We start from the raw sequence: 15089 nt of genomic DNA, 5'->3' as shown, positions 1-15089 counted from the left end.
TGAATAAGCTCGTGAGCCATGAATATATTCGTTAAATAAAGCTCGAGCTCGGCTCAATTATAAACGAGCCAAACTCAAACATCCAAGAGTTCGGCTCAGCTCGGCTCAATTACACCCCTAGCTTCCAGGATGAAGTTTCGATGAGGTGCAACCATGCCAACCCAGTGGGGGCGCTCAAAGGTAGATTTAGGTGCCTGGAGTAGGCTATAAAAGGAGAGTTTGACCAGCACTTTCAAAACAACAATCCGAACGACTTTCGCTCTTGTGCGTTACTCCGAAAACGACTCAACGACGCCCAAACGCTACTCTGACAACCGAAGTCAAGAATCTTCAGATCTGTAGTTGTCAGCAACTTTTAAATATTTGCATTTATTTTATAATCAAGATATACTTTGTAATAATTCAAGTTGATAGTGAATTGTCCAACGAAAGCACTCTCAAGTACGGGCCTTGGAGTAGGAGTCGTCACAAATTCTGAACCAAGTAAAACTTGGCTTTGTTAGCATTGCTTGTTTTCCTTTGCTTTTAATTCCACTGTGTTTTCTCTATTGAGTGTTTTACGAAAAATATGCAAAGTCACGAGCCCTATTCACCTCCCCCCTCCTCTAGCATATCGATTCTACAAAAAATATTATTACTATTTTTTTCTATATTATTGTTTTTTGTGCAAAACTTATGACGCAGGAAAGCAAAAGGTTGAAAAATGATTCTAGGTGCTCAGACTTTGTTGAAGCACCCGGAGGTGGTCCAAGTGCCCAAGCAAGGAGGCAAAGTAGCGGGTGACTGGTTGAGGTGGCACACACTGGTTGGACGACATAGATCAGGTACAAACGCCTAGAGATGGATGAAATTTTAGAGATTGAGTTTTGCTAAGATGCAACCACATCATCAGCATTTCAGGCGCTCAAGGGTGATCCGGGCTCCCGGAAAGAGCCTATAAAAGGTGTTATGACCTTGACGTCCACTAGAGGGAGGTGAATAGAATCTCACCCAAAACGTCGCTTCATACAATGGTTACTACGCATAGCGGAATACAAAAACAAATACTAACAATAGAAAGCAAACCTAACACGTTGATTTAACGTGGTTCGGAGATAAAGCTCCTACTCCATGGTTGTCCGTAAGGTGGACGATCCTAATCCTTCAGTGGATGATTCCCCAGAGAACTTCTTGCTAGCTTACATTGCTCCTTGTGAGTGGAGAAACCTCGCCACAACCACGTACAAGTACGCTATATCACTTGGGCACTTGGAGACTCTAATTAGGGTTAACCACCATTAATTTCGTCAACCTTGGCTAAGCACCCCGAACTCTATTAAATAGAGCTCGAGAGGAAAACACCTACTATTTTCCCCGCCACCAGTCGACTGGTACAACCACCAATCGATTGATCCTAAGTGAAATTTGATCGTTACAAGCCAACGGTCGACTACCAGTCAACTGTGTTGGTGCGGGAAGCATCCGACGATCGAACCTAAGTTTTGATAATGGCGAAGGGATTCAAAGTTAAGATTCCTTGTTATCTAATGTGCTTAAATGAGGTTTCAGGAAAGTCCTAACTACGGTTAGGCAGGTGGAAAAACCTAAGGGGCGGTAACCTTAGGTCCTAGGGGGTGGTAACCCTAGGTGAAGGAAAATTCTAAGGGGTGGTAACCCTAGGTGGAGGAAAACCCTAGGGCGTGGTAACCCTACGTCCTAGGGGGTGGTAACCCTAGGTGGAGAAAAACCCTAGGGGGCGGTAACACTAAGTCCTAGGGGGTGGTAACTCTAGGCAGAAAGTCCAGTCGGTCTGGAGGACCGAACTGGCACCAGGTAATCTCTCCTGAGGGGAGTAGGTGAGGACACGCTCCCCGTAGAGGGAACAGTAGGTGTCGGGTCGACCTAGGGTTTCCGGTCGAAAATCTGAAGTCAGACCCGGACAGTCTGGTGACTGTCAACCACTTAATTTATTATGTTTATATCTGTTCTAACTTTGTCTTGCAGGGTACGGTGTTATTTTGGGACTAACATATCTTGCAGGTATAAAAGGAACAAGTTAAACCTCGGATGAATAGTGTCCGAGGCGCCTCCATCGAGCTTGGAGGCGCCTCGGGTGCAAGCCGAAGCCAGCTATGCAGAGGAGTTGGAGGCGCCTTCATGGGGACTGAAGGTGCCTTGGACCGCGGCTTGGAGGCGCCTTGGAGTGGCTTGAAGGTTCCTTCAAGTGGATGAGGTGCGACCGGATTAGTGCTGATCCACGCGACTGACTCATCGGGTTGGAGGCGCCTCGGATGGGCTTTAAGGCGCCTTCAGCAGTGAATAAAAGGAGGTCTCGAGCAGCAGTCTAGCACATCTTCGAAAAAGCAATCCTTCTGCATACAGCTGCTAACGAGTCCATCTCGAAATGCTGCAACAATATCCCAACGACCCGGAGCTCTGAATCTGCTATTTTCCAGTATCATTGGTATTTTTAATTTCTATTTATTGTACTTAAATTGCAACATCTTTTCGATATTATAAGTGTTGCCCACTGTAAACGCTCAACGAGAGTGGGCCTTGGAGTAGGAGTCGCCACAGACTTCGAACCAAGTAAACAACCTGTGTTTGCGTGTGTGTTTTCTTTTATTTTTCATTGCGTATTCCAACTCTATTTCTAAATCGTACGAAATAGCCACGAGCGCTATTCATGACCCCCCTCTAGCGCTTCTCGATCCAACAGACTACTACAGTAACACTATAGTACTGCTACAGTAACACTACAGTAAAACCCTAATCCTAGGATTTAACCCCCTAGTACATTCACTCAGCACTCGTCCTCTCTCGACCAACCTAAACCTAGCCTTCTAGCCTCTTCCATCAGCCTTGTGTCCCTCGGATGTCTCCCCATCCTTCACGTCTTTCCTTATGGAGCTTCCATCGGTCTTATCATTGTTGTCGGGTCTTCCTTTGCCAAGAGGTCGCGCCTCTGGGACTTCATCTATTATCAAGTCACACTTGAACTTACGTTGTCAAGATTACATACTTGGACTTACGCCGCCAAGACTCATCCTTGGACTTTCCTCCTTTGCCAAGATCACACTTGAATTTTCCTTATTGTACCTGTATCCTGCACACTCATAATGCATATCAAATACAATAATAAACCTAACTTAAACTTTTGTTCAAATATCAAAACCTAGGGAACCCAGATTGCTCTAACAATCTCCCATTTTTTGATATTTGGCAACCCGTTTAAATTAGGGAAACAATATAGAAATACATATGTAAATCAACTCATGCATAAATAATATAACCTAAATCCTACCTAAGCTCCCTCTTGAGCTAGGATTTCTTGCAAAGGTAAATTTCTCACCCTTTGCTAAGAAATGAGCAATCGCTCCCCCTTCACCTAAACTTCCCCTTGAGCTAGGATTTCTTGTAAAGGTGTGTAGGTTTCCCACTTAAACCTAAACTTCTCCCCATTTTTCATACATCAAAAAGAGCTCCAACAATATCCTAATTATTAGACTCTTTGATCTATAGTAACCATAAACATCATATATTAATCCCCCATAAGATTACATATATGTTTACCACTCTTTTGGTCATTTTCTAATGCTGAAAAATATTTTCAAACCGTATCAGTCGACTACCATCATCAAAATGAGCTTATAGAGATATTTCGTGCTCAAAATTACAGTCGACTAGTAACTGTACCAATCGACTGGTACTATATTTATACAAAAATCAGTCTTTTGACCCAATTTTAGAAATGCACTAGAAATTCTACAAACCTCTAAAAAAATCTCAAATTTTGTGAAGAGGTCTATTTTATCCATGTCTACTTGGGAAAAATATATATATAAATATATTTATCATAGATCCCAAGATTGATATAAAATTTAAAACTAGCTAAATGGTTCAATTAAACCTTGACCTAAAGTTCTAGTTTTGGCTTCCTCTTTATGTATCTGCCCATACTAAACCATAATGTATCCTCAGCATTAGTTTATATGGCATCTATACATTAAAAACTAATTTTCATACAATATGAACTCAATTCACATTTCAATGCATGAAACACATCCCAATTATGTCAACCAACTAGGTTAGAGACTTAAGTTCGTCTCCTAACCACTTGTCACATTTGATAATCCATCTACCATGGGTCCCAGAGGCTCTTCCTAACCTTAGGAATCTTAACCTTAGTCACCTTTTTTGGTGACTCATCCACCATGGCTACACCCATATGGTGTACCATAGGTGACAATTTGTCTACAAACTTGATTTTCTTAACCTTAGACATCTTGTCTTTGGTTAATTTCTTCTTGTTCTTCACCTTGGGCACCTCATCCTTGCCATAACTATATGTCACCCTAGCATATTTCTTCTTATTGGCCTTGGATGACTCTCCCTTGTCCTTTATCACACCTCCCTTACCAATGTCATGTGTCACCCTAGCACTTGACCTCCTTTTGGTCTTGGAGGGATCAAATTCGACATTTTTGGATCTTTGACCACCCAAATACATGTCAAGTCCTTTAGGTCTAATAATGAACCTCTCTAGAACTTTCTCCATTTCCTCAAGTTTTGCCTTCAATGCTTGATTTTCCAATTCTAGGGTTCTAACCCTAGAATCAACATGTCCATCATGGACATTCCTAGACCTACCCTTCCTAGGCATGTGTCTCCCTTTCTTGGGATTAATGCCTAGGTTTTCAACCACCTTCTTCTCCTTAGGCAAGATAGGTTGTTTCCTTTTAGGTCTATCATTTGAAAATGATTTCCTAGGGTTATCACCTACATTAACTCTATTCCTATCATTATATCTAAAACCATAAATATGCATGGGAAAATAATTCATATTATTTCTAACATGCATGGAGGAATTTGAATTTGAACTTGAATTCAAGTTAGGGTTTACCTCCCTTACCCTCGAAGCTCTCTTTTTCTCCCACTTCTTTAAGTGAGACAATTTCTTGAGCTCTCCTCTTCTTGGGCACTTTGTGTGGTAGTGACCCCACTCACCACATGTGAAGCATCGAATATGCTTCTTCTCCTTGACTCCATACCTACAACCCACATTAGTTCTTAAAGCAACTTTACTAGGTTTTCATATTACCTCCTTTACCTTCTTGAGCGAAGGACACCTACTCTTGTAGTGACTCATCTTACCACACTCAAAGCATTTGATGTGATCCTTTGCACTCTTCTTGGTATTTGAGGTGGAGGGTTGAGCCTCCAAGATCTCCACTTCGTTGGATTGCTCTTCTTCTTCTTCTTCACTTGAAGATGTGGATGGTTCCACTTTTTCCTCCCTTGAAGATGTGGATGATACCTCCACATCTTCCTTCTCCTCCTCGGATGTTCAACCCGTGTCAACATCCGATTGGTCATTCTCTTCTTGGACCAATGAGCCCTTCTCCTTGGGCTCCTCCTCTTCTTGGATTTGTGTAGGGCTCTCATGAAGCGCAATTACCTTGTTCCAAAGGTTGCTTGCGTTCTCATATTCACCTACATTCAATACCGTATTAGGAGGTAATAAATTAATTAAAATTCTAGTTACCTCCTTGTCCGTCTCTGATTGCCCCCCTTGCTCCTCGATCTAATATTGAGATCGGAGACGTTTTCCCTTTTTATCCGTTAGAGCTTTAAATGGTTCCTCCAACGTAATCCATTGATTCCAATTCATTTAGAACCACATCTCCATATGCTTTCTCCAATAGTCGAAGTCATCACGCTCGTATGGAGGTGGGATTCGGATGTCCCATCTAAGAGGTCCCTCCGACTCCATCTTCTTCCTCTAGCGGCTCTCTTGGCGATTAGTCCAATAAGAGCTAACCTGGCTTTGATACCACTTGTTGGGACCTTGACATCCGCTAGAGGGGGGGTGAATAGCGTCTCACCCAAAACGTCACTTCCTACAATAGTTACTACTCACAGCGGAATACAAAAACAAATACTAACAATAGAAAACAAACCTAACATGTTGATTTAACATGGTTCGAAGAAAAAGCGCCTACGCCACGGTTGTCCTTAAAGTAGATGACCCCGATCCGTGGGTGGATGATTCCCTGGAGAAATTTCGGCAAGCTTGCGTAGCTCCTTGTGGGTGGAGAAATCTCGCCACAACCTCGTAGAAGCACACTATATCACTTGGGCACTTGGAGACTCTAATTAGGGTTAACTACCACTAATTTCGTCAACCTTAGCCAAACACCCCGAACTTTATTAAATAGAGCTCGGAAGAAAAATACCTACTATTTTCCCCGCCACCAGCTAACTGGTACAACCACCAGTCGACTGGTCCTAAGTAAACTTCGACTGTTACAAGCCAACGATCAACTACCAGTCAACTGATGAAACACCAGTCGACTGCTACAGTACTGCTGCAGTAACACTACGGTACTACTACAGTAACGCTACAGTAAAACCCTAATCCTAGAATTTAACCCCCGAGTACATTCACTCAGCACTCGTCCTCACCCGACCAACCTAGACCTAGCCTTCTAGCCTCCTCCATCAGCCTTGCATCCCTCAGATGTCTCCCCATCCTTCACGTCTTGCCTTCTGAAGCTTCCATCGGTCTTGTCATTATTGTCGGGTCTTCCTTTACCAAGAGGTCGCGCCTCCGGGACTTCATCCATTGCCAAGTCACACTTGGACTTACGTTGCCAAGACTACATGCTTGGACTTACACCGCCAAGATTCATCCTTGGACTTTTCTCCTTTGCCAAAATCACACTTGGACTTTCCTTGTTGTACCTGTATCCTGCACACTCACAATGCATATCAAATACAACAATAAACCTAACTTAAACCTTTGCACAAACATCAAAACCTAGGGAACCCAGATTGCTCTAACAAAAAGGACTTCGACCAGTGCCTTCTAGACATCACTCACTTTGACTTTTAGACTCGCGTGCTGCTCCGAGAAGACTCTGGCACCCCGAAAGGCTACTCTAACAATCAACACTCAAATAATTTCTTCTTTTGTTGTCAGCATTTTTTTAATTTAATAGTTCTTGTATTTAAATTTTGTAAACATTTTTGAACTAATTGTGATTGCCCAATGAAAACACTCCACGAGTGTAGACCTTAGAGTAGGAGTCACCGAAGGCTCCAAACTAAGTAAAAAAGCCTTGTGTTAGCAATTGTCTTTGTGTTCTTCTTTCCTTCATTTATTTTCTACGGCATATTCTAGTGATTTTAGAAAAAACAATGAATGCTATTTATCCCCCCTTCTAGCATCTTTTTGATCCTACAGTAAAATCTTTTGGTCCAAACAGTTCCCTACCTTCCATTGTCTTTAATGTTTAACCTTGAACATACACCTATTATCCTTTTTCTCAATCCTTCAAATGTCTAACTTTTATTTCCAATTCTCGCCTTCAATGTAGACCTCCCCCTCATAGCATGCTCCAACTTTAATCATTGCACAATGATTTTGAGTACTTAAACCATTAAGAAATTTCAAAATCTAAGTTGTGAGGTTAAAAATTCAATATTGAATCTAATTTTCCTTCTAAAATCCTCCTTCTTTTACCACCCCTTTTCATATTTTCATCAAGAAAATCACCTTTGAATGTTTATCTAACCATATCATGTTGGGAATACATATTGAAAATATATGAAAAATTTTATGAGTTTATAAGATGAAAGATATCTTCATTGGTATGAGACTTTTTAGATATAATCCAAATAAAATTAATGAAAGTTTAGGCCCAAAGTGAATAATATCATTTAAAGCTTGTTATCTATCATCTTGTCTTCGTGTCTACCTATTTTGTCTTTTGTACATATAAAATACTAATTTTCTCATAATCATAATATCTACTATTTCCATTATTTTACTTTGAGAGTTCTTATGTTTCATATTTTAAATCTTAGAATATTAATTTTCCTCTAATATTAATTTTCCTATCATCATATATATACTATTTCCATTATTTCTTATTTATAGTTCTCATATAAATGCAGTGGTCCATATCAATAATGTCGGAGTCTGCAACATGAATTCTTATATTTAACACTGCACTCGAGTTCTGAAGATGTAATGATCCTTGTCGAGACGTTACAGTCAAACCCTATAACATATTTCTTCTAAAAAAATAATTTAACATTAGTAATATAATTTAATTGATTTATTTATTGAACATTTATTTTAATTCGACACTAACAAACTAATACAATTCTTTTCTTTTATTCGGATTTAGGAATGATGGAGCAGTCGTCACCATGGAGTCAATACTTTTGTTTCATGTATTTTTTTAAAAAAATATATATTTATATATATTTATTTTATTTTTATTTTAAAATTAATTAATTAATTATATCCATTATATTCAAGATGAGTCCCAAATAGTGTTGAATTTGGGCAACGCCGTACGGCTGGAGGAATAATTTCACATGTTTTGAGGCACCTCTTAGCCAAGACCAACTGAAAATCAGATTCTTTGTTTTTTATTGTTATTTTCTTGATAAAGAATACGTTTGGCGAGTGCCACAGATCTCCTGATATATTAAAGGTGGATCAGGGAATTAATTATTTATAATTATAGATTAGGATGGATTATAATTATGGTAGTAAAAGATAATTTACTCATCTTTAACATCTTCGTCAATTCGTCCCTAAATCAATAGAAAAAAAATAAAATTATAATTACGATTTCATCATAAGTAATTGTAATTTTTTAAAAAAAAATTACTGTCCCCTAGATTATCCGCTGACAGCGTTCAGTCATCCATCCCAATTTAAATAATACTGTGAACTAAATCATAATTAATTACGTGTGATGTATTTCTTAACCTACTTTTTTAATTCGACCAAAAGATCTGGTCCCACTTTTGGCAAAGGAGTAAACCCATGACAGCTATTCAACAGCTCAAAATTGGACTCATCTTGCACTCACACGTAGAGAAACAAGAAATGAGAGGAAGCTGAGCTGTCGTTGGATTAAACCGTCTTGTCAAATATGTTAAGTTGAATTAAAATTTTATTGATTCATTCTCTTCACAGACGAATCGGGATAGATCAATTTGCATAGGTTATAAGTCCAAACGGACCAACGCTGAATTGGCCCACGGATTAAAAAAATAAATAAATTAAAATTAATATAAAAATAATAATAAACTCGTGAATTAACTTGATATTATATTTTATTTTATTTTTACTTGACTCATCTAACCCTGCAACTACACGGTAAATAAATTAAATATTTATGAATAAATTTAATATTCGATTTGATAAAATTTATTTATACTATTTAATATATATAATATTAATTAAATAAATAAATTTGAATAGCTCGTTAAGCTAAATAAATAAATTTGAATGTATATGTTCAATTCGTTCATGAACAATGTTTATGAATAATGTTCATGAAAAATATTCATAAATTATATTTATTAATAAAATTCTTATTAATATGTTACATAAATAATAAAATAAAATAAATCAATTTAAATTATCAAATTCAATAATCAATCAAATAATTAAAATTTTTAAATAATAAAAAAAATTGAATTGAAAAGATAGATAACATCTACATAAATTAAACACTAACTCAAAATTAAATTAAATACTCGATGACCTATAAATAAATCAAACTTAAATTAAATTTCAAATAAATTAAAATTCATATAAAATAAATAAAATCAAGTTTAAATAATTATTTTAAAGATTTGAATCATTTTAAATCAGTGAACTTATTTGATTATTTTATTAAATAAATTTTAATATCGTAAAATTTAACACGATTACGGCCCTACTCGTAACTCAATTTTGAATTGAGGTTTTTTTTTTATTTTCTCGGAACGATCTAGTGACTAACGCATAAGTTATTATCATTATAAAATTTAGGATTCAAATTTTGATAAAATCGAAATAAATATCTTCCGTGTAAGTCACTATTTAAAAAATTAATAATCGTTTATAATTTATTTTTTTGTATTGATTAGAATGGATTGACTGTGGACGCAAAGGATGACCATTTATAATCTTGAATTGAGGATTTTTCAATCAATCTGACGCCGCGACAAACAAGCCAGCCCCGATCTGTACGATGATACATTTTTTACGGCCGATGCCAAGTCAATCCAAGAATATTTATTTTTAAGTTATTATTATTATTATTATTATTATACTAAGATATTAATGCGAACAGAGAGAAAAGGAGAAAGAAACCATTTCAGAGAATAAACACAAACAGAGGGACCAGCCAGGAGAACTGTGTACACGTCAGCTCTCAGTGTTCGGCCACCGCCTCCGTAATCTCCGGCCGCCCCGCTGCCGGCTTTTCCTCCTCGGTTCTTCCTGCTCCGTGGGCGCTCTGCCGCCGCGCCGAATCCGGCCGTCCGCCGACGCAGGTGGCGCACTTCCGCTCGATCCAGCCGTGGAGGTCGTACCGCCCGTAGCCCAGAATGGAGCGGCCGGAGCAGAGCCGGCCCGCCACGCAGGCGACCACCCCCAGCGCCGCAATCACCGCCAGAACGCCGATCACCAGCCCGATCGACCCATCCCCGCCGCCGCAGCCGCCAGGGGTGGCGGCCCCCCTGTACGCCGGCGGCGGCTGCTGCTGCTGGTCCAGCGGAAGCGACATGAAGGCCTAGTAAAAAAGATGGAAACTTTAAGGTAGTTCGCCGGTTTGAGGTGACGAAAACGGCGGCAAGATCGAATTTTTGGCGGAGTGACCTCAAAAAGAAGCGAATTTGCACCGATTTAGACGAATTCCGCGGCTGGAAGAAGAAGCGATGGATGCTCCTTTAAGGTGTTCCTAGAAGGAAAGCACAGCACTCGCGAAGCAGAATGAAATGGAGCTGATTACTAGGAGGTTTTAGTTAGGAGAGGATTAGGGTTTATGAGCAGAGAGAGAGAGAGAGAGAGAGTGAGTGAGAAGGAGGGAGGAAGAACAGAGAGGAAAGGTGGCGGTGGCTTTTGTTCGGTGGGGTTTCGGGAGATTTCGTCGCCTGCACGGGATATGGATCGGATCTGGTGCCAGATCAATTGTAAAGGGTCCCTCTAGGATTCTATCCAACGGACAACATGAGTTTGATGACAATCCACAAATGTTTTTACTTTAAAATGAGAGAAGCATCTTAGCACTTGGCTCGACATGCCAAGCACGAAAATGGATTACACGAGAGTGAAGATATATATATTTTATTATTTATTTAATATAAATTAAAATAGATTTTAAGTCTTCTCTTATTTCACGGTACCATATGGTATAACGTCATTTTATTATGATACAAATTAATAGTAGATTGATTAAGGATTGAATTTCGTAAATTGTTCAGGATAGATTGATCTATTATTTTAATCAAATCAAAATTTTAATTATTAACAGAATAATAAAAATATCTCATAATCTGTTCACAGCATATTACGGCAAAGATGTTAACCGTAATGAAAACTACCATTGTTTGATTATTCAAATGAATTTAGATTATAATATTCATATTATCAAATTAACATGAACATATTACAATCACCTCTGTTTATTAATCAAAACACCCACAAAAAAGCACTCATAAATCATTCATACTAGTGTGATCATGCACACGCATTGCGTGTTGGGAGTAAACCCGTTACAATCTGTGTGATTGTCTCAGAAGCTCTTTTCCACGCTTCTGAGTGCGTACCAGAGTCACAAGAACTTACAATAAAGTAGGTTTGAGCAGATAATCTCAAACAGTCGGCTCTAGCGAGCCGAGCCACGCGCCGAGTAGGTGAGTCGAGGACACCGTGTGTTGTCGAGCGGCACCACGTTGCTGCTGAGAATTGCTGACAGGATGTCGAGAGCTGCAACACGAACTCAGAGTGGATGCCGAGTCCAGCAGAGCGCTGTCTCCTTAAAACAGATTCGGCCCCTCCGCGGTGCTCAGAGGATCATGTGGACGTCTGCTTCCCAGGATAAAACGGCAGGATCACGAACACAACCGAGCATTGGTTGTCGTGACGATCTGAACTAGATCCGAAAACTATCACGATTTCTATTGAGCAAAAGAAATGCCCAACAAAAAGGAAGGAAATATAGGGATTCAAAGAGGAAGGAAAGAGCACATGCACACAAAGCTTAGTTTTCCACACGAAACTTACTGAAGCTGTGTTTTTCCTTCATTTCTGTGCTCAAGGTCTTATATAGACCTTATGCAAGCTTGGCTTGCAAGCACAGCAAGCCACAACGTGGCTTGCTGTTGGCTGCAAGTTGCCAGCAAGGCCACAACGTGGCTTGCTGGTGGCTGCAAGCAAGCCACGTTGTGGTTTGCATGCAAGTCACTTGGCTTGCAAGCTTGCTTGCCATGTGGCCTTGCTTGCCATATGGCACAAGTAAGCGTGCCATGTGGTGTGTAAGTAAGCTGGCGACCTTCCTTATCTTGTATGTTGGTCAATAAGTTGTCTGACTGATGTAACAAACAATGGGGTTCACAAAAATACCCCTCGGGTTGATGTCATCCAGGCCCTGGATTTCCAACCCCCTTTGTTCCGAATAAGTCGGAAAGCCTTGCTTTCAATCGTTGTGGGACTACAACCCACACGTCGCGTTTTCATTCAATTTTTTCAACAATCCCCCACATAAATGAAAACAAGGATTTGTGATAGTCTTCGACAGTTGAGTCGAGTATAGGATAGGTAGGTGTTACCCTTTGAACCTTCCCTTGTAAAGTCTGTTTACTCACTGGCTGATTAGTAGACGTGATGTCTTTGAACTGTTCGGCCCTTGGTGTAAGCATGGACAGATCTTACCCAAGACTCTCCCTGATATAGCTCAGGTCTTATGAGTGTGTTCGTTCTTGGCCATGAGCACGCCTGATTTTGTGAGAAGCTCAGAATTGTGCCTCCAATTCGCTTCGAAGCGGCCTCACTTCTTTCTCACATAGGTGATCCCTCAAGAGTTGTCATTTACTCTTTTTGATCATTAAAAGTCTATCGGCTTACCCTGGTCTCGTCACTGTTTCATGGGGCTTCCCCTACAGTGTGTCTAGTCAGTGCAGATTAGTTGTTCCTTTGAACCTAGTTCTTGGTATTTCCAGTCAGCATAGGTTGGGTGCCCTCTGTACTGATCACTGACAACGGTATCAAGCTCATTCCCTGTGATGAGCTTGCAACTAACTCTCGATTTAACCCTTTGGTTAGCGGATCCGCTAGGTTATCTTTTGACTTCACATAGTCAACAGTGATAACACCAGTTGAGAGTAGTTGTCTAATGGTATTATGTCTACGACGTATATGTCTAGACTTACCATTATACAGATGGCTCTGTGCCCGACCAATTGTTGATTGACTATCGCAATGTATGCAAATCGCCGGCACAGGTTTTGGCCAACGTGGAATATCTTCTAAGAATTGTCGTAGCCATTCAGCCTCTTCACCACATTTGTCAAGAACTATAAACTCAGATTCCATCGTGGATCTGGTTATTACAGTTTGCTTAGAAGATTTCCAGGAAATGGCTGCACCAGCTAGAGTGAATACATATCCACTCGTAGACTTAGAATCTTTTATATCAGATATCCAACTTGCATCACTGTATCCTTCGATCACAGCGGGATATCTCGAATAGTGCAGTCCATATTCACGAGTATACCTTAAGTACCTCAGTACTCTTGTTATCCCTTTCCAGTGCTCAACACCGGGATTACTAGTGTATCTACTCAGTTTGCTTACTGCGTAGGCCAAGTCTGGTCGAGTACAACTCATCAAGTACATCAAACTTCCAATAACTCAAGAGTACTCTATCTGCGAGATACTTTCACCTCGATTTTTCGATAGATATTGACTCGTATCTATCGGCGTTCGTGCCAACGCAGTATCACCCTTGGTGAATTTCTCAAGAATCTTGTCCACGTAATGGGACTGACTAAGAACAAGTCCTTCTGTCGTTCTACGAATTTTGACTCCTAGAATCACATCAGCTAGCCCCATATCTTTCATGTCAAATCTTGAGTTCAACATATCTTTTATGGATTTGATTATCTTATCATTACTCCCAATGATAAATATGTCATCTACATTGAGGCACAAGATGACATAGTCACTCTCTGTGACTCTCATGTAGACACATTTATCACATTCATTGATCTTGAATCCACATTCCTTCATGACATTATCGAATTTCTCATGCCACTGCTTTGGTGCTTGTTTCAAGCCATATAATGACTTCACCAATCTACAGACCTTGTTTTTCTGTCCTAGCACAGAAAACCCCTCAGGTTGGTCCATGTAGATTTCCTCTTCTAAACCCCCGTTTAGAAAGGCTGTCTTGACATCCATTTGATGTATTTCGAGATTCCATAGAGCAGCAATAGCCAACAATACTCTAATGGAAGTGATTCTCGATACCGGAGAGTATGTATCGAAGTAATCAAGGCCTTCTCGTTGTCGGTATCCTTTGATTACCAATCTGGCCTTGTATTTATCGATTGTGCCATCTAATTTCATTTTCTTCTTGAAGATCCACTTGCAACCTAATGGTTTACTTCCCGGAGGAAGCTCCACGAGTTCCCAAGTGTGATTTTGCAAGATAGATTCTATCTCAGATGCAATTGCCTCTCTCCAGTGAGATCCATAAGACGAGCTTACTGCTTCTGAGTAACTCCGGGGCTCACTTTCCAGCATGAAAGTGATAAAATCCGATCCATAGGATTGTTCTACTCGAGCTCGTTTACTCCGTCTAAGCTCAACCTCCACTGGTTCAGCATCTTTTTCTTCGTCTTGTGTTTCATATGCCCGTTTTGAGGAGCTAACATCCTCTCGGGTCTTAAAAGGAAATACATGCTCAAAGAATGAGGCATTTCTTGATTCGAGTATCGAGTTCTTGTGTATCTCCGGTATGTGTGACTCAAACACACAAAATCTATATGCAGCGCTGTTTTGTGCATATCCAATAAATATGCAATCAACAGTTTTTGGTCCTATCTTACTCCGTTTCGGATCAGGTATCAACACTTTGGCAAGACACCCCCACATTCGTAAATATTTGTAGGACGGTTGTCTTCTATTCCACAACTCATAAGGGCTCTTATCTAGTGTCTTCCGGGGCACCTTATTTAAAAGGTAATTAGCTGTTAACACAACTTCCCCCCACATGGACTCTGGCAATCCAGAGCTTAATAGAAGAGCATTTATC

At 39.9% G+C, this 15089-nt stretch overlaps 1 protein-coding gene across 1 annotated transcript; it reads right to left on the bottom strand.

The window, feature by feature from the left end:
- Positions 1-10065: 10065 nt before the first annotated feature.
- LOC122011661 lies at positions 10066-11013 on the bottom strand. The gene is made up of 2 exons (XM_042568034.1): positions 10652-11013; positions 10066-10565 (listed from the first exon to the last, which is right to left on the bottom strand). Exon 2 carries the CDS (start codon positions 10557-10559, stop codon positions 10206-10208), a length of 354 nt encoding a protein of 117 aa, XP_042423968.1. The 5' UTR covers positions 10560-10565; positions 10652-11013; the 3' UTR covers positions 10066-10205.
- Between the last annotated feature and the right edge of the window lie 4076 nt (positions 11014-15089).

Source organism: Zingiber officinale, chromosome 8A, assembly GCF_018446385.1.
Source record: "Zingiber officinale cultivar Zhangliang chromosome 8A, Zo_v1.1, whole genome shotgun sequence".
Classification (NCBI taxonomy): Eukaryota; Viridiplantae; Streptophyta; class Magnoliopsida; order Zingiberales; family Zingiberaceae; genus Zingiber; species Zingiber officinale.
This window is presented reverse-complemented; position numbering and strand designations above follow the sequence as displayed.